Source organism: Natator depressus, chromosome 1 (genome assembly GCF_965152275.1).
Source record: "Natator depressus isolate rNatDep1 chromosome 1, rNatDep2.hap1, whole genome shotgun sequence".
NCBI classification, from domain to species: Eukaryota; Metazoa; Chordata; order Testudines; family Cheloniidae; genus Natator; species Natator depressus.
Window position 1 is genome coordinate 337,927,758 of NC_134234.1, and position 20,253 is coordinate 337,948,010.

A 20,253-nucleotide genomic window follows, 5' to 3' on the forward strand; every position below is an offset into this window, starting at 1 on the left:
TACTAATTTGAGAGTATGTCAGGTCCAGCGGACCAACTTGCTCAACCCAAAAAGTTGAAAGATCCTTCTAAACAACAGCAAAAGTCCTTCCTTCAGCATTCGTTGTGTATTGGTATGTTCTGAAACATATGAACAATGCTGTCAAAAGCAAAGAAGGAAACCCCAGCCATAACATAACAGCTTTACAGGGCAGTAGTGGTATGTCGGGAAACAATGACTTTTTTCAAAGGGCTGTAACATAACTTTTGTATATTGTGAAACCATAATTTCCAGTATAAATGCCCCAAAATGTACATAGACGCTTGATAACCTTCCAAGTAACATGCTGTGTGACTCCATGTGATGCCTTAGACTTGATGCCTGAGCATTATTAGTGAGTCGATTAATTATTAACTAGAAAAGCTTTAGTCAAATACAAATCAATGGGCTCAATACAGGAGTAATGAGATTAAATTCTATGGCTTGTGGTATACAGAAAGTCTTACTAGATGATCTAATGGTTCTTTCTGTCCTTAAAATTGTGAACCAGAAATTACCTGAACAGTCTCACAAACCTAGAATTAAAATACTTGAGGTTTGACAAAGTATAGATAACTTTTCTTCTTTTAACATTTTGGGTATAGTTCCATTTCCCTAGTTCTGACCAAAGAGTAAGAGCCTTTCCTGAGGCATTTCTTCTCAAGAAAAATTCCAGCCATTTTAGATGCTGTCCTAATAGAACTGCTGATGGACTGAATAGAATGTTATATGTAGTATAGTTGTAGTCGTGTTGGATATTAGAGAGACAAGGTAGGTGAGGTAATATTTTTTATTGGCCAACTTCTGTTGGTAAGAAAAACACGCTTTTGAGCCACAGAGAGCTAAAAAGATCTCTGTATGGCTGAAAAGCTTCTCTCTGTCACCAACAGAAGTTGGTTCAATAAAAGATATTACCTCACCCGTCTTGCGTTTTGAATAGCAGGTTAGAAAGACTGTAGAAGAACAATGAAAAATGCATTAATAACCATATTGTACTCAGTATGTTTAGTAAATGTTGTCATGTTATTAAATATGTATACTTCCACAAAATACCAAATCAGAACTATTCACATTAAGTCCTAACCAGCTGAGAAATGTCAACATTAAAAACTAAGGCATATGTAGCATACATGGCATAGGAATAAAAGAGAAAACATAGAAACCCTGAGAATTTTACTTCCTTTACTCAAAATAGGCTCTGGAGGATTACCAAGGGGGACACACAATGGAATTCTGATCCTCACTTGTCTGATTAGAATTATAAATTACAGTTAGTTTTAATCGGTAATGCACCCACATGCCAAACCAGTGGGCGCCCTGTAGGCCCAATATTCAAATCACAGTTCCATTGGAAGATGAGCAATATTGAGTGGACAATCATTATTATTATTATTATTTATTTGTACTACCCTAGCCCCTAGGAGCCCCGATTATGGACCGCATTGCACTAGAGGCTGTGCAAACACAGAACAAAAAAAGACAGTCCTTGCCCCAAGAGTGTGTAATCTAACTATAAGAAAACAAGACAACAGGTGGCTATAAACAGACAGACAGGCAGATGGATACAAAGGAGAGTTTCAAAGGAGTGATTTGAAAGAAGACAATGAAATGGCTTTGCAGATGTTTATGCAGCGCTCCCCCTAAATGTGATGGACAGCATGGGAAAAAGCACAAAGGTGCTCGTTTAAAATGTAACAAATGAGTGACAAAGACTAGCATCATTGGTAGAGCAGAAGCAGGAATCAACACCTCTATTGCATATTGGTAGCATTCAACTTAAAAAAGGGGAACTACACAAAAGTAAGGAAGCTAGTTAAATGGAAATTAAAAAGAATAGTCACAAGGGGCAAATGCGTGCAGACTGCATGGAGACTTTTTAAAACCACCTTAACAGAGGCTCAAACTAAATGTATATCCCAAATAAAAAAAATTAAAATAAGAGGACCAAAAATAAATGCCAATCTGGCTAAGCAGAAAAGTTAAAGAGGTGGTTAGAAGTAAAAAGGCATCCTGTGAAAATTGGAAGTCAAATTCTCATGAGGAAACTAAGAAGAAGCATAAATTCTGGCAAGTCAAGTATAAAAGTATAAGGCAGGCCAAGAAGGAGTCTGAAGAGCACCTAGCTACAGACACAAAAACTAAGAGCAAGAATATTTTTAAGTACCTCAGAAACAGGAAACTGTCAAACAGTCAGTAGAGCCACTGGATGATCAAGATGTTAAAGGAGCAGTCTAGGAAGACCAGGACATTGTGGAGAAACTAAATGAATTCTTTGCATTGGTCTTCATGGCTGAGGATGTAAGGGAGTTCCCCACACCTGAGCCATTCTTTTTAGGTCACAAATCTGAGGAACTGTCCCAGACTAAGGTGTCAATAGAGGAGATTTTTGGAACAAATTGATAAATTAAAATGTAATAAATTACAGGGACCAGATGATATTCACCCAAGAATTCTGAAGGAACTCAAATATGAAATTGCAGAATTGCTAACTGTGGTATGTAACCTATCGTTTAACTCAGCCTCTGTACTAGATGACTGAAGGGTAGCTAATGTTACACCAATATTTAGAATAGGCTTCATAGGTAATCCTGACATTACAGGCAGGTAAGCCTAACTTTAGTACAGGGTACCAGACAAATTGATTGAAACTACAGTAAAGAACAGCATTATCAGACACATGGATAAACAGAACAGGTTGGGGAAGAGTTAACACATCTTTTGTCAAAGAAAATCAAGCCTCACCAATATATTAGTATTCTCTGAGGGTGTCAACAAGCATATGGACAAGGGTGATACAGTCGATATAGTGTACTTAGACTTTCAGAAAACCTTTGACAAGGTTCTTCACCAAAGGCTCTTAAGCAATCTAAGCAGTCAGCAGATAAGAGGGAAAGTCTTCTAATGTTAAAAGATAGGAAACAAAGGGTAGGAATAAATAATTAGTTTTCACAGTGGAGAGAGGTAAATAGTAGGGTCCAGTAAAGATGTTTACTGAGAGCAGTGTTGTTCAATGTATTCATAAATGATCTGACATAGAAGCTGAACAGTGAAGTGGCAAAATTTGCAGACAATGAAAAAAGAAAAAAGAAAAGGAGTACTTGTGGCACCTTAGAGACTAACCAGTTTATTTGAGCATGAGCTTTCGTGAGCTACAGCTCACTTCATCGGATGCATAGCATATGCTATGCATATGCATCCGATGAAGTGAGCTGTAGCTCACGAAAGCTCATGCTCAAATAAACTGGTTAGTCTCTAAGGTGCCACAAGTACTCCTTTTCTTTTTTCTTTTTACGAATACAGACTAACACGGCTGTTACTCTGAAACCAGACAATGAAAAATTACTCAAGCTAATTAAGTCCAAAGCTGACTGTGGCAATTTACAAAGGGATCTCACAAAACTGGGTGATTGGGGAACAAAATGTTAGATGAAGTTCAGTATTGATAAATGCAAAGTAATGCACATTGGAAAACATAATCCCAATTGTACATACAAAATGATGGGGTCAAAACTGGCTTTTTCCACTCAAGAAAGAGGTTTTGGACTCATCATGGATAGTTCTCTGAAACCATCCACTCAATGTGCAGTGGCAGTCAAAAAAAGCTAATGGCAAGTTAGGAACCATCAGGAAAGGGATAGATAATAAAACAGAAAATATCATAATGCCAGTATAGAAATGCATGGTACGCCCACATCTTGAATACTGTGTGCAGTTCTGGCAGCCCCATCGCAAAGAATATATATTAGAACTGGAAAAGGTACAGAGAGAACAGCAACAAAGATGACAAAGGGGAGGGCATGATAGAGGTCTATAAAATCATGAGTGATACGGAGAAAGTGAATGAGGAAGTTTATATTCGCCCCTTCATATAACACAAGAACTAGGGGTCACCTGATGAAATTAATAGGCAGCAGGTGTCAAACCAACCAACGGAAGTACTTCTTCACACAACGCACAAGTCAGTTTGTGGAACTCTTTGCCTTCGGATGTTGGGAAGCCAAAGGTATAACTGGGTTTTTTAAAGAATTAGATAAATTCATGGAGGCTAGGTCAATCAGTGGACAACAGGAGATGGATCACTCAAAACTGCTCTGTTCCGTTTATTCTTTCTGAAGCATGTGGCACCGGTCACTGTCAGAAGACAAGATACTGGGCTAAATGGACCATTGGTCTGACCTAGTATGGCTTGTCATATGTTCTTACAGAGATGATAGGTAGCATGGGGATAAATCATGAAAGGCCATGAACATGGGCAGCGAGTGAACCGCTGGCTCAGGGAAGCTAGCCCCCCAGCCCCATCCCTTCCGGCCTCCCGCCAGAGCCCAGACCCCCCCCCACTTTGCCATCTGGCTCCCGCCCCAGGCTAGCGCCCCCAGCCCCAGAGTGCCCCCAGCCTCGGAGCGCCAGGAGGGTGAGCAGCACGGCCCCAAGCCCAGAGGGCCAGGAGGCCGGGCAGCGCGGACCCAGTCCCCCAAAGCCCTGGAGTGCCGGGCAGCATGGTCCCAGCCTTCCCGACCCTGGAGCGCCAGGAGGGTGAGCAGCATGGCCCCAATCCCAGAGGGCCAGGAGTCCAGGCAGCACCGACCCAGTCCCCAAAGCCCCGGAGTGCTGGGCAGCATGGCCCCAGCCTCCCCACCCCTGGAGCACCAGGAGGGTGAGCAGCACGGCCCCAATCCCAGAGGGCCAGGAGTCCAGGCAGCACCGACCCAGTCCCCAAAGCCCCGGAGTGCTGGGCAGCATGGCCCCAGCCTCCCCACCCCTGGAGCACCAGGAGGGTGAGCAGCACGGCCCCAATCCCAGAGGGCCAGGAGTCCAGGCAGCACCGACCCAGTCCCCAAAGCCCCGGAGTGCTGGGCAGCATGGCCCCAGCCTCCCCACCCCTGGTGCACCAGGAGGGCAGGCAGCACAGCTCCAGCGCCAGCCCCAGCTAGGGCCATGACACAGAGGAAGAGCCGTCCGCAGAGCAGGAAGCAAGAGGGGGATTGGGGGCGGAGTGTGGGCGGAGCCACACCTGGCTGTTTGGGGAGGCTCAGCCTCCCCCAGCCTATGATACCTGCTGCCCATGGCCATGAAAGTGAAGATAAGTAGTTTATGTCTGATGCAATGGAGAAGGGCGACATGGTGGATGGAAGCAAAGAAAGGGGTGACACGGTCAAAGGGATGAAGTAGGAAAATGATCTATGCAGCAGCATTCTGAATGGATATTGGTGGGGCAAGATGGCATGGCAAGGCCACAGAAAAGGATGCTGTGAGATGCTGAGAGTCTGGATGAGAGTTTTAGCTGCATGGATGGAGAAGAAAGGTTGGATTTTAGAGATGTTGTACAGGAAGACTTGGAAAGATCTGGACACAGCCTCGCTGTGAGGAGCCAGAGAGAGGACCAAGGTGAAGATGACACCCACGCTATGGGTCTGAGCGGCAGAGTGGGTGGAGGTGTTGTCCACAATCAGTTACAAGTGTCATTTTTTGTGCAGTATTGTGCACAGCAGCTCAGCAGAACCCCAGGCATCTCACCGGCTTGCCAGATAAGCAAGCAATTGCCCTTTACAATGAGTAGGTAAAATGTTGTGGGTTTTTATTAAGAACTTAAAGAGATGTAGATTGGAATGCTGTTTGGTGAGATTCAGATCTACCAGCTGCTTCAAAGAGGCGTTTGAAGTCTCGAGGGAACCGTGCTTTTAGCTTTAAGGGAAAGTGAGAGTACATGTTCACGAAATGTCTCTCATCTGATAACTCTTTAATTTTAATCACCCTGACAGTCTGTGGTAAAGCATGTGGTTAACTATTTCGGGTACAGCAGCTTCTCTAGAAGCCACAATCTGCTGCTAGCTTATACAAGGCAAATCCTTGAACAATGTAGACATATAGGTGGACTGAAGACATTAAAACAGTTCAGATCATTTGTGCACAATGGATCTCTTTGCCTTCTTCCTCCCTTTCCTCCTGTGTGCTCACTCGCCCCCAGCTTTCACTAAAGCAGGAGAGTACAGAGCGGGGAGAAAAAAGAACAAAGCGAGACAACAGTAGGTGACAGTGAAAGTAAAGAAGAGGAACCTGGAAAATTACATCATAGCACTGGGTTTAGAAATCACTGATTTCCATGGCTGGAAGTAATGTCAGCAAGGCCATGATTATCTACACAGAGAGGACATCTTAGGAGTCAGGGGTAGAAGGCAAGAAGAATTAAAGACGGAGGGCTGTCTGGAGTTTGAGGCCCTTTCTTAGCCCTAGTCCTCTGAGGGGGTTACATTATTGTTTCTTGTCACAGGAAATGGGAGGAGGTGGTGAGTAGGGAAGTCTCATCATAGCAACTTGCAATGAGTATTACAGATAAATAGCCACTGACCACATTTGTCTTTTCTTTCTCTTCCTACATCTACTGAAGACCCTCCGTCTACAGATCACCCCCTCTTCTTGGCAGGCTCTCTCTAATGGATTAATCAGTTAATCACTAGCCCTTCCTAACACAGCACCCCTTACTAAGATAGCTCTCCAGGTCCAGAATCCCATCTTTGAGTTTCTCAAGATTCAGGGACCCGGAGCAAATGATTCCAGCACCTCATTTGGGAATTGCATTCATCTAACACTGGGTCTACAGCGAAGCCTGATCCTGTCTCCCTACTTGCATTAATAAGACCCATTCTTAATTAATCCTAGGTGACTGAGAATTATATTTGGATGTCATTTGCTGCTGTCATAACAGTCCTTGTTTTCTGGATGAATTATTTTTAGGTTTGCACCTTTCTCACTATAAGCGGTTGTTGGTTGGCTGCTGTTCAGTGCATGGGGACAGAACTGTGAATCTCTTAGTTTTTTATTGTTTTGCTTAGTGATGGTTGTAACTATTACCCAGTACAATGACTTTGTGCTGGAATATCCTTGGTTTTTTAACATTACACCATACAATTAGGGATGCAAGTACTGATGCAGAGATCAAGTTAAACTTTAAAATATATGTTTATTTAATTTCATTAAGAAAATAAAATACTTAACCGCAATATTAGAAATTGTTCCTGATAAATAATTGCCTTTTAACTACCAATATTTACAGGTGTCAGAATATGAACTTTGAAAAATAATGTCTGAATCTAAGGAAATGGAAAAATGGGCCAGAATATTTCTAAATAATTTTAACAGTCTTTTTGACCCTTATATTTGGGGGCCACCACAAAAGAAACTGGTCATGAATATTCCTCTGTATTGAGATAATGTTACTGGTATTTCACACTGGGCTGCTGCTAGGCAGGATCGGGAGGTGTAATCTGAGCCCAGCCAGCAGGGGGCAGGGCATGAGATCACACAGCTGTTGCTCCCCTTAGCCATTCCCAGCCACCATGGAGCCTTCTGTCTCCTGCCTCGCTTCTTTCTCAGAGCAAACGAGAGAGAGTCGAACCAACCCCACCCAACTGGGCTCTGAAATTCATTCAGCAGCATCATCCTTACTACTGGGGAGTGGGAGTAAACAGTGCTGAGACTCAGTGATTGCCAGGCAGATTCCTTCTCTGATGGATTAAAGACGAGGGGTGAAATCCTGACTCCACTGAAGCCAATGACAAAACTCCCAGGATCAGGATTCTCCCAATAGCCCTTCCTCCTCTTGTAGGAAGCTAATAATCCTACTGATGGAGTGAATGGTAGCAGCCATCGGAGCCTGGGAGGTAAAACGTTGTATGGAGAACTTTTTAAAGTAAAAATAATAAAAGGCCAAAATGTTCAAAAGCTTTGATAGGCACTAAGAGCCATTTATGGACCTATTTGGGGGCTCAGGTGTGATTTGAGTTACATGACGGTTCTCTACACCTACCCCACACCTCCCTCCTGCTCCACTGGCCGTTGAAATGATATTTGAATAGTAAACTCTTCTTACTGTGCATCATGGATTACAATCTATGTCGTCACAAGAAACTGTTGTTTCTCATCCCCCCAAACGCTAGAACACCCTTGAAGAAGAAATTAAAAATCCAGAATAGAAAAGTTCTGTCCTATAGTTTAAAGATGTTTTACATTAATTTAGTGCTGGTTTGACAGCCACAGACTCTGAAGGAAAAAAAAAATCAGCAAGCAAATCATCCCACACTGACTCAAGGGTGTGTTGGAAGGGACTACCCCTGTGTCCTGGGAGCCCCTTCTTAGAATTCTGCCCCTGAATCGAAGGGAAGATTAGGGTGATTTTCCTGCCTCAACTGGACCTGATCCTCTGTCTGGATCTTGGTAAACCATCTCTGTCAGAGACAATTGGTGAATTAATTATGGTGTATAAGTACCTTCACAGGGAGAATATACTGGGTATGAAAGGGCTGTTGAATCTAGTGGAGAAAGGCATAGCAAAAGACAATGGCTTGAAGATAAAGGCAGACCAATTCAAATGAGAAATAAGGCACCAGTTTTTAACAGTGAGGGTGATCAGCCACCAAGGAGCAGAACTCTGCAGCACACAAGAGGTCCACACTCTCTCCATGGTACCCCAAATTCTCCCACACCCTCTACTCAGCCAAACAGTCCCGATTCCACTGCCATGGGCCCCTCTGCATTTATGGAAGAGGGAGCACGACTGGCTTCTCAGAGCACAGTAAGCAAAGACCCACTCAGGTACTTGAGAACTCTTCTCAAAAGCAGAGTTTTCAATATGTCTTCCTTATAACACTTGGCAAAAACATCCCAGAGCTTAATTATCTGCTATTAGCAGGAATCCAGGGACTATTTTAGTTGCTGTTTTGGAGCTTTGGTACTACACTAAGATAGATTAGACAAGTGGTTCTCAACCTTTGGGGGCTCAGGGCCCATTTGTAAACCTTCATGGCCTGTCGTGACCCGGATCATGCCCAAGATACCCTCCAGACTTGATTGCCCCCAGCAGGGGTTCATCGGGGAGATATCTGGGGTACCGCCACCAGCAACTAGGGAGAGGGACAGTGAGCTGAGAGACGTCCCCAAAACACACAGCTCCTCCCACTGTTGATGGGGAGCAGAGGGTAAGAGGCAGGTGGGGATTTGTGGGCCTGGAGGTGAAGTGGGGATAGTGGGGAGCCTGGGGGATGTAGTGAGGAAGCAGTTGGGGATTCTGGAGGGCTGGGGAAGGAATTGGAGGGCAGAGGGTTGTGGGGTGCAGTGGGGGGATGATATGGGGTCAGAGGGAGGACTGGTGAACCAAGAGTTCCCCCCAAAACACATAACTCCCCTGCATGGCCAATGTCGGAAAGAAGGTAAAGGAGTGGGGAAGATTTGGGGTCCTGGGGCAAAGTGGAGGGTCTGGAGGAAGGAGTAGGGGACTGAGAATGCAGTGGAGATTATCTGGGGGCCAGGATAGCTAGTATGACAGCAGGGTATTTGCCTGGTTATAGGGCAGAAGGTACATCGGGAGTCTGGTACTTGCTGGAGAACATGACACCAACTGCTCCTGTCCCCCCGTGGTTGGCTGGAGTTGGCTCCCGGCTCTGGGGTTGCACTGCTCAAGTTTGTCCCAAACCCTAATGTGGAGCTAGCTGAGCCAAATTTTTGTGAGTGGCATTGCAACCTGGCACATGGGATCACAATGCAATTTATTCAATTTGGCATCATGATGGGTGGGGGACTGAGCCAAACCGGAGCAGTGGTGCAACCCCATACCCCAGATCACAATGCCCTGAGCGGGGAACTGAGGCCAGAGAGCCCTGCAACCCTTTGGCAAATTTGACAGTTTTGGGTTGCGACCCACAGTTGGTAGAACCTGATCAAATGAAGCTATCTAGTGGGTTAGGGCCCCATCCTAAGAGGCAGCTGCACCAGCCACTCAGTGGAAAGTGGAGAGACCCTTAAAGGGAGCCCCCGCTGATCTAGAACAGGTATTCTGGGTGTCATTTTCCATCCAGCCTGGGTTTTATCATCATTTCCTGTACTCTGAAGATATAGTTCTCTAAAGGAGAGCACCGTGTTACTGGCACCTTGGACTGGATTTTCCCATGGCCGCTTTCTATCTGGGCTGGGATTTCATCTCCCTTAGTCATAGAATCATAGAATCATAGAATATCAGGGTTGGAAGGGACCCCAGAAGGTCATCTAGTCCAACCCCCTGCTCGAAGCAGGACCAATTCCCAGTTAAATCATCCCAGCCAGGGCTTTGTCAAGCCTGACCTTAAAAACCTCTAAGGAAGGAGATTCTACCACCTCCCTAGGTAACGCATTCCAGTGTTTCACCACCCTCTTAGTGAAAAAGTTTTTCCTAATATCCAATCTAAACCTCCCCCATTGCAACTTGAGACCATTACTCCTCGTTCTGTCATCTGCTACCATTGAGAACAGTCTAGAGCCATCCTCTTTGGAATCCCCTTTCAGGTAGTTGAAAGCAGCTATCAAATCCCCCCTCATTCTTCTCTTCTGCAGACTAAACAATCCCAGCTCCCTCAGCCTCTCTTCATAAGTCATGTGCTCTAGACCCCTAATCATTTTTGTTGCCCTTCGCTGGACTCTCTCCAATTTATCCACATCCTTCTTGTAGTGTGGGGCCCAAAACTGGACACAGTACTCCAGATGAGGCCTCACCAGTGTCGAATAGAGGGGAACGATCACGTCCCTCGATCTGCTCGCTATGCCCCTACTTATACATCCCAAAATGCCATTGGCCTTCTTGGCAACAAGGGCACACTGTTGACTCATATCCAGCTTCTCGTCCACTGTCACCCCTAGGTCCTTTTCTGCAGAACTGCTGCCTAGCCATTCGGTCCCTAGTCTGTAGCGGTGCATTGGATTCTTCCATCCTAAGTGCAGGACCCTGCACTTATCCTTATTGAACCTCATCAGATTTCTTTTGGCCCAATCCTCCAATTTGTCTAGGTCCTTCTGTATCCTATCCCTCCCCTCCAGCGTATCTACCACTCCTCCCAGTTTAGTATCATCCGCAAATTTGCTGAGAGTGCAATCCACACCATCCTCCAGATCATTTATGAAGATATTGAACAAAACCGGCCCCAGGACCGACCCCTGGGGCACTCCACTTGACACCGGCTGCCAACTAGACATGGAGCCATTGATCACTACCCGTTGAGCCCGACAATCTAGCCAGCTTTCTACCCACCTTATAGTGCATTCATCCAGCCCATACTTCCTTAACTTGCTGACAAGAATACTGTGGGAGACTGTGTCAAAAGCTTTGCTAAAGTCAAGAAACAATACATCCACTGCTTTCCCTTCATCCACAGAACCAGTAATCTCATCATAAAAGGCGATTAGATTAGTCAGGCATGACCTTCCCTTGGTGAATCCATGCTGACTGTTCCTGATCACTTTCCTCTCATGTAAGTGCTTCAGGATTGATTCTTTGAGGACCTGCTCCATGATTTTTCCAGGGACTGAGGTGAGGCTGACTGGCCTGTAGTTCCCAGGATCCTCCTTCTTCCCTTTTTTAAAGATTGGCACTACATTAGCCTTTTTCCAGTCATCCGGGACTTCCCCCGTTCGCCACGAGTTTTCAAAGATAATGGCCAAGGGCTCTGCAATCACAGCCGCCAATTCCTTCAGCACTCTCGGATGCAACTCGTCCGGCCCCATGGACTTGTGCACGTCCAGCTTTTCTAAATAGTCCCTAACCACCTCTATCTCCACAGAGGGCTGGCCATCTCTTCCCCATTCTGTGATGCCCAGCGCAGCAGTCTGGGAGCTGACCTTGTTAGTGAAAACAGAGGCAAAAAAAGCATTGAGTACATTAGCTTTTTCCACATCCTCTGTCACTAGGTTGCCTCCCTCATTCAGTAAGGGGCCCACACTTTCCTTGGCTTTCACAGGGGGTAAGCCCTTTAACACTCCTCCTCCACCCTCATTTTTAATTATTTTCCTTGTTTATAATTCCATTACCTTATGCGAAGCTTGTGATTTATATCAGGGTGACTGAGAGCAGGATCAGGCCCCACATCATTAATTTACTTCTGCAGTGATTCTTTCAGCTTCCAAACCAACTATGAGATGGCAGAACCTAGGAACAATGCACAGAATGGGGGGAGGTAATCAAACATGCGATCCCCCATTTGTAGTAATGGAAATAATCTAGTGCCCTAACCATATGGCCATCGTTCCTCCCTGGCTGTCTAAGATCAAAGTTATTCAAAGCCCTCGAGCCATGTACTATTACCCTAATGGACCTTTTTTCTCTTTGCAGGGAAGTGCCCCGCCCCACACTACATTGAGTTTGCTGAAATTACCATTGACAGGGTCATGCTGGGCAGCAAGGGGCGATACAAGTGTGAAGATGGCTATAAAAGGACAATTGGGGAGAGTAATTTAATTGTCTGTATTAATGATACTGGGCTCATTCACTGGACCACAAAAACTTCTGTATGTACACGTAAGTAACTATCATCCTTCCTGCTAGGTCTAACCACATCTCCTATATGCATAGGCAATTTTCAATTGATTTAGCTTTTATAGTGGCCACACAACACTGTGCTAATGAATTATGTTTTGTATTGTTACTTCTCCCAGGCAAACCCACCACCCAGATATTGACTCTCACTGACAATACAAAACTTAATATACATAGAAGTGTGTACAATGAAATTTAAAAAAGGGTTCTGTTTATTATTTCTATTTAATAAACATTTCCTGCAGAGCTGGAAACACCACAGGGTTGAGCTAGTGCATAAGAAAAGGAAAGTAAAACAGACTCTAACCAGAAAGTGAAACTGACCAATTTAGAGTCACACTGCAAGCTGAAAGAACAGGAGGACTTGTGGCACCTTAGAGACTAACAAATTTATTTGAGCATAAGCTTTCGTGAGCTACAGCTCTCTTCATCGGATGCATTCAGTGGAAAATACAGTGGGGAGATTTGTTACTCTCTAAGGTGCCACAAGTCCTCCTTTTCTTTTTGCGGATACAGACTAACACGGCTGCTACTCTGAAACCTACAAGTTGAGTGAATAGAAGGAGTGGAACCACACAGCTTACACAGTGAAAGACATATGGTACCTGTCAGAGGACAAAGTTTCTGTCAGGAACAAAACAGAGATGGGCCCAGACCAAAACCGCAGCTCTGAACTTTGGAAAAATTTGGATCTGAATATGAATCCAAACTGCTCTTTATTTATCTGGGTGTTTATACAGTGTTAACCATCCTAATTCCAGAGTGGCTCTGGTTCTCAGTCCCAGTTCTAGAATCAACATTCAGCATATCAGGGAAAATTTCCTTAAGGTGGGAATCTATTAATTTATTATTTGCTGATGGCTGACAGCAAACTCAGTTCTGAAAGGATCGCAGAGAAAGATGTGGTTCCTGCCCCAAGAAGCTACTACGCCTAAAACCATACAAATCAAACACAAACCTCACTAGCTGCCCAATACAGCTGGACCAGTGGGAGGAGGACTTGCTATTTCCTTATACCCTTCTCACACTGCTGCTGCTCTGGTTTAGTCTTTTCTGACCACAGTAGAGCCTTCACGCCTCCTGACCTACTTAGCAGAGGTTTGGATGTTAATTTTGCTGGTTCCATGGGACCAGGGTCACTGAGGCCACAATGGGTTTTCCTTGTCATGACTCCCTCCAACACCCTGCCCCCATCACCGACTCATTCTTCTTCAACAAAGAGCAAACTCCCTCTTACCTGATGCAGCGATTAAACCTTTTTTGAACTATTTCAATCTGCTCTGGTGGAGGAAACGTGTATCTGTCTCTGTGTCCCCTGGGGCACACCCATGGTTCCAGTCTTCTTTGCTAGGAGCCCTGTGCTTCAGAAACGTGTTGGATGCTCCGTTATGGTCTGTGGTTGTTGTTATGTACACTCATAGACATCAGTAAGAAAAGACAGTGGAGCCCATCACATGTGCTGACCCACATGCTGCTCTCCTGGAGTATGGGGGCACCTCCACTGATTTAAACTGAGATACACCAGGGCTGAATTTGTCCTGTTTTGTTGTACTTTAGAAGGGAAATGGATTTAGGGATGTCATCTCTGGTAAGGTAAATCACAGGCTTGTATAGCAAAGCCACCTGGGTGCCACATGCTTTTTCTTTATATCTAATCCTGTTATGCACAATTAACCAATACAGGAACACACCAAGTAAGGAAACAATTATGTTTACCTTCAAACTAAGAATGGGGAATATTTAGGTTAAATATAAGGAAAGTTTCCTGGGATTGAAATACGGTGTACTGGGCTGTGGAACAGTCTCTCTATGGAGATAGTGGAAACCCTGCCACTTGCGACTTTTTAAACTAGACCCCACCAGAACATAGGAATTGCCAGATTGGATCAGACCAATGGTCTATCTAGTCCAGTCTGTCTGAGAGGGGCCAGACCCAGATGCTTCAAAGGAAGGTCTAAGAAGGCATATATGGAATACTCTGAATTATGTGGAGGCAGATTATGCGCTGTAAGGAACAACTCTGTACTGGCAGGGGTTGGCCTACGCAATCAAATGGGGCTTTTCCATTTATGATTCTATAGAATATCAGCTTCTCTTACAGAAAACACTAAGCTTAATCTTCTCCATAGGGGGCTCCATGGCTACTTCACAGCAGTCAGAAAGAAAACAGAGCAGTGCACCTGAGAATCCAGTCACCATAGTGCCATCTGACACAGCAGGTACCACTCATTAATTCCTGTAACATATTTCTCCTATTGACTTCCAGGGGAGAAGAAAAAGTCCAATGTTGAGTATTTTCAAAATCCCACCCTTTAATGTTTTCTATTAGATTTTGTCATCTTTGATTCAGACAGAGCGGTTATAAATCCCACTTGCTAGGAGCAGTTGTTACTGTGTGATCAAATGGCAGTATTTTTCATATTGCCCCAAAGAATTGGGAGAGGCTGGTTTTCTCCAGGTAGGCCCATGTTGTGCCTTTGCAAATCTCGCTGATGTGATAATAGCCACAGTGGGATAAAAATAGCACCTAGCTAACTGTCTGCCTCCTTTGGATTTCATAGGTTATTGTGGGATACCCAGCCCTGTGGAACATGCCACACCTACGATGACACATTATGCCGTAGGTCAGGAACTGCATTACAAGTGTCTGAGAGGTTATGATGCTCGACCCCCAACCTCTGATATCAGCACATGTAAGGAAGAGAGTGGGAAAATCTTCTGGACAAGGCTAAGTCTGCTGTGCACTAATGACAGCAAGAGTGGAGAAGAGATGACACAACCAATTCCAATAACAGGTAGGATGGGGTGCTCTGGCACTGACTAGTCCTTGATGAATGAGGTGTTAGCTCCAGCTCAGATTCATTTCCCTTTGTGCAGGTACCAGCCATCTCCAGCTGGCTGTGCCTCAGTGCCTCAGGTGTAGGGAAATATGGGGACTCTTCAGAGCTTCGGACTGGAATGTGGAAACCACTCCTGGGAAAGGGAAGAGGAAATGCCATGCTGCAGTGTAGTGTTGGGTTTCTTTCACCTTATCGTCATGTCATTAGGCACATGGCTACCAGCAAAAGCAAAGATCAGTTTGGGGCTAGGTTGTGCCTGACCCTTGTGCAGACCCAGTTTCTCCAGACACACAACTGCCAGACAAGGGAAAAAGTCTCATATCATAGATGAGGTCTCCAAACCCGCAATCCAGCAGCATTAACTGCTACTTCTCAGAGCAATTCCACCATCCCACAACACACTGGCACTAGGTCACGCACGTGAAAGCTTCAGAAAATGATGTCTCATCTGAGCCCCTCTTGTAGCACTGGGGGTTTAGGGACTTCAGTGGGCTGTAGGCAGATCTATATATGGTCTTTATACAGTCCCCCTTACCATAGTATCCGAGCACCTCACAGTCTGTCATGTATTTATCCCCACAACACCCCTATGAGGCAGGGCAGTACTATGGCCTCTGTTTTACAAATGGGGAACTGAGGCACACAGAGGTTAAGGCCCAGATCTATAATTGATTTCTGTGGAAGTTAGGAGTCTAAGTACCGTTATGAATCTAGGCCTAAGTCATTTGCCTCATGTCACATAAGAAGCCTGTAGCAGAACAGGGAATTGAATCTTGGTTTCCTAATGTCTAAGTCGGAGGCCTAATGGCTGGACCATCCTTCCTCTCCAAGCTGACATGGAATAATACTGAGCCTCTTGGTGAGATCGATCCCAGTTCACTGGATGCTGCAGTTTACGTCGCATCCATGTATAACAGGCAGTAGACTGGGCACACTCTCAGGCTGGAAGTGTTGATTGTTTGTTTAAAAAGCAAACATGGCAATTATAACATCTCTGTGTGATGAAAGTGAGCTCTCAGATGCAAGTGCCCACCTCAGCACGACTCTGATTGCATGAATGACCAACCCTCATTGGAAGCAATACATCAATAATTAAACAACAGGAATTTCTCTCTTTTTAGATACATCAGAACCATCCCATGTCCCACCAGTGATGCTTCATGTCTGCACAGGTACGCCAGGTTCAGCTCATCCATGGATGATATTTCTCCCTGCTTTAGGACAGTCACTTTTCCCCTTTAAATTTGTGACTCCCCTTAAGGGACCCGGCACACTAAACAACAGGAATTTCTCTCTTTTTAGCTACATCAGAGCTGTCCCATGTCCCATCGGTGATGTTGCCTGTCACAGGTACACCAGGCTCAGCTCATTCATGGGTGGTATTTCTCCCTCCTTTAGGACAGTCACTTTCCCCCTTTAAATTTGTGACTTCCCTTAAGGGACCCAGCACAATCAGAACTAAGGAACATTTTGCACCACACAATAATCACCTACTATTCTGTGACAGATGTAAACCCCAAAGAAGGACAGACATTGTTCAGGGTGGTAAAAGGGGGCATAAGCATTTAAGTCACTTCGGGTGGAAACTTTAGCACCTAAGGGAGTTAGGTGCCCAAGTCCCATTGAAAATCAATTTGCTGAGAACTGACAGTGAACTTGGCTCTGTAAGGATCACAGAGAAAGGTGCAGCTCCCACCCATGAAGCCAGTACCCCTAAAACTATACAAATCAAACCGAAGCTGTGCCAGCCAAGCAACTAGATTGCAAGGTGTTTGGGACAGGAACTGTCTCTTACTATGTGTATGTATAGGAACTAACACCATGGGTTCTGGTCTCAGCTGGGGCCTCTAGGTGCTACTGTGGGTACTACCCGTAATAAGTAATAAGTGGGAGTGATGGAATGAAATTAAATGAACAGAGTAAATAGCATCACAAATATTTCCCATGATAGAGGCATTTGTATCCCAAGGCTATTTTACAATGGCTTCGCCATAACTGCAGTGGTGAATGCTCTTAATATGGATCTCTCTGGCCCTTCTGTCGGAGCTCTGCAGGAGGGCTGAGTAAACAGCGCTGTCGTGGTGCTGGGATACAGCTAGCTCTCTCTTTCTCTATAGTGCAGGGAGGCGAGTTCCTATCCCTTTCCTGACATCTATTTCTCTAAATTAACTTTGGGGAAACTGCTATTTTCTTTCGAACCATGCTAATCACTCTGCAGTGTTTCAGACAGTATCATCTGGTAACAGATTTGATTTTTTGTGTCTCCTCAAAAGTTGCTGTCTCTACTGTCTTCCCAATCATTTTCATCCTTTTGGGGTGGATCATCATACCGAAACTATGGTAAGTAGCCTGGCATAGAAGGAATGAGATAATTGAATCTAAACAATCCCTGGCATGCATGGAGTTATTAGCCACATCACTCCATACGCAGCATAGGCAGGATTCATTGATGTATTCTTTTTATTACATAAATGATTAAGTATATTAAATAAAGGCACAATGAAAAAAATCAGGATTAACATTTTTAAGCTTGAAATAGGCACATAAAACTGCTTACTCTGTGACTCTTGGAAATGAGTCTGTGAGGCAGAGGTGTCAATAGGGGAATAAGTTGTCTAATAATGAGTGGACAACATTGCTAAGAGGTAAATGAGGTCTGATTGGTGCAAATACACTGGATTTAAGGTGGATTTCACAACATTGATATAACAGGCATCACAGAAACTTGGTGGAATGATGACAATCAATAGGACACTATAATACCAGGACACAAAATATATAGGAGTGACAGGATAGGTCATGCTGGTGTGGGAGTGGCACTATCATAGGTGCTGAAACTAGGGGTGCTGGGGGTGTGGCAGCACCCCCTGGCTTGATGTGGTTTCCATCATATACAGGGTTTACAGTTCGGTTCAATGGCTCTCAGCACCCCCACTGTACACATTGTTCCAGCATTCCTGGGCTCTATGTATGAAAGAACGTATAGAGTCAAATAAAGTAAAAATCTTAAATGAATCAAACTGTACCATAGAATCTCTATGGATAGAAATTCCATGCTTGAATAATAATAGTATAGCAATAGGAGTATATTACCGACCTGCTGACCAAGATGTTGATGGTGACTGTGAAATGCCCAGGGAGATTAGAGAAACTATAAAAATATAAACTCAATACTGGGAGGTTTCAGCTATCACCATATTGACTGGGTACATGTCACCTCAGGACAGGATAAGCAATAAAGTTTTAGACACCATTAATGACTGCTTCTTAGAGCAGCTATTCTTGGAACCCACTGGGGAGAGGCAATTCTTGATTTAGTCCTAAGTGGATCACAGCTCCAAGTGGTAAATATAGCTGAACCGCTTGGTAGTAGCAACCAGAATATAATTAAATTGGGGCAAATACTAAAGAAGCCCACCACAGCAGGCCTGGCCTTCAGAAATGGGAACTACACAAAAATGATGTAGCTAGTTAAATGGAAATTAAAAGGACAAGTCACAAGAGTGAAATGACTTGCAAGCTGCATGAAAACTTTTTAAAAACACCATAATAGAGGCTGAAATTAAATGCACACCCCAAATTAAATGCATACCCCAAATTAAAAAGAATAGTAAGAATACCAAAAAAATGCCACCGTGGCTAAACAACAGAGTAAAAGAAGCGGTTAGAGGCAAAAAGGCCTCCTTTAACGTTTGAAAGTCAAATACTACTGAGGAAAATAGAAAGGAGCATAAACTCTGGCAAGTCAAGTATAAAAGTATAATTAGACAGGCAAAAAAAGAATTTGAAGAGGAACTAGCAAAAGATACAGAAACTAACAGCAAAAAAAATTTTTTAAGTGCATCAGAAACAGGAAGCCTGCCAAACAACTGGTGGGGCCACTGGACAATCAAGGTGCTAAAGGGGCACTCAAAGAAGGCAATGCCATTGTGGAGAAGCTAAATGAATGTTACATATGTTTTCACTGCAGAGGCTGTGAGGGAGATTCCCACACCTGAGCCATTCTTTTTAGGTGACAAATCTGAGGAACTGTCCCAGATTCAGGTGTCAGTAGAGGAGGTTTCGGAACAAATTGATAAATTAAACAGTAATAAGTCATCAGTAAGGCTGCGAGTTTGTCACAGAGGTCACGGAAGTCATGGATTCCATGACTTCCTGTGACCTCCGTGACTTCTGCAGTGGCCGGTGCACCTGGCTCGGGGGCCACCTGAGCAGCTCAGGGAACCCCTGGGTCAATCGTACTGGCCACTGCTGGGGCAGTCTTGGATGACGATGCTTATAAGATGATAGAATCAGTTGTTGTCAGTCGTGTTTCTTATCATCTGTATTTGGCGAGCAGGCTGTGCTCTTTCCTTTCCGAGGCAGGATCTCAGCAGTTCTCGGTGTCTTTTTCATCATTATTGCCTTGTGCCTAACATAGGGCGAGCACCATCAAACCATTCAGAAACAGCAGCCGGGCCTGTTTACTAAGCAGGCTCTTACACGGAAGGCACTTTGCCCCACGGCTGCATGGCCACTTCTGATCAATTTCCAGTTTAAAGCTTAAAATATTTGTTTTGATTTTTAAAATCATAATTGCGTATTTTAAATGAATGTTGCACCTGAGCTCCAAGGTTTTGTTTGCAAACAGATGGCTTCAATACCCACCCCCTTCTATCCTCTACCAAGGAGCTTTCAGGGACGTGCTGGATTCTAACCAAGGGCTGTTATTTTACTGTATTGCTACAGGAGACGGAGGAGTTTTACAGAAGAAGTAAAGACTGAAAAGACAAAGTCCATTCTAATAACAGCAGCAAGAGTGGAAATGGAAAGTGAGGTGGAAGCTCACAGACTAAAATCCAATATGTGAAGGAAGTAGCAGATGTTTCACCTTAACGCTCAAGCTGGATTGCCGTGGGACAGACTGGTTCCTGCCTAGAGCCAAGCTATCTGAGCTCTCAGTGCTCGGAAAAGATCTATAGCATACGGAATATGGGCCGTATTGTTATTAACAGACAAAGAACTTCTTTCACATTCATTTCAAGTTGCTGCTATGTATGTATCTTGAAGAACATTAGCGGTAAA

General features: G+C 44.4%; 1 protein-coding gene across 1 annotated transcript in view; it reads left to right on the top strand.

Moving 5' to 3' along the window:
* The window catches only part of LOC141987496 (interleukin-2 receptor subunit alpha-like), a 30,535-nt gene extending 10,497 nt beyond the window's left edge, over positions 1 to 20,038 (top strand). The window contains exons 2-8 of the mRNA XM_074952876.1: positions 12,146 to 12,331; positions 14,479 to 14,568; positions 14,911 to 15,144; positions 16,311 to 16,361; positions 16,492 to 16,539; positions 17,463 to 17,529; positions 19,918 to 20,038. Coding sequence (XP_074808977.1) covers positions 12,146 to 12,331; positions 14,479 to 14,568; positions 14,911 to 15,144; positions 16,311 to 16,361; positions 16,492 to 16,539; positions 17,463 to 17,529; positions 19,918 to 20,038 — 797 coding nt within the window. The remainder of the gene's footprint in view (positions 1 to 12,145; positions 12,332 to 14,478; positions 14,569 to 14,910; positions 15,145 to 16,310; positions 16,362 to 16,491; positions 16,540 to 17,462; positions 17,530 to 19,917) is intronic.
* Positions 20,039 to 20,253: the final 215 nt, after the last annotated feature.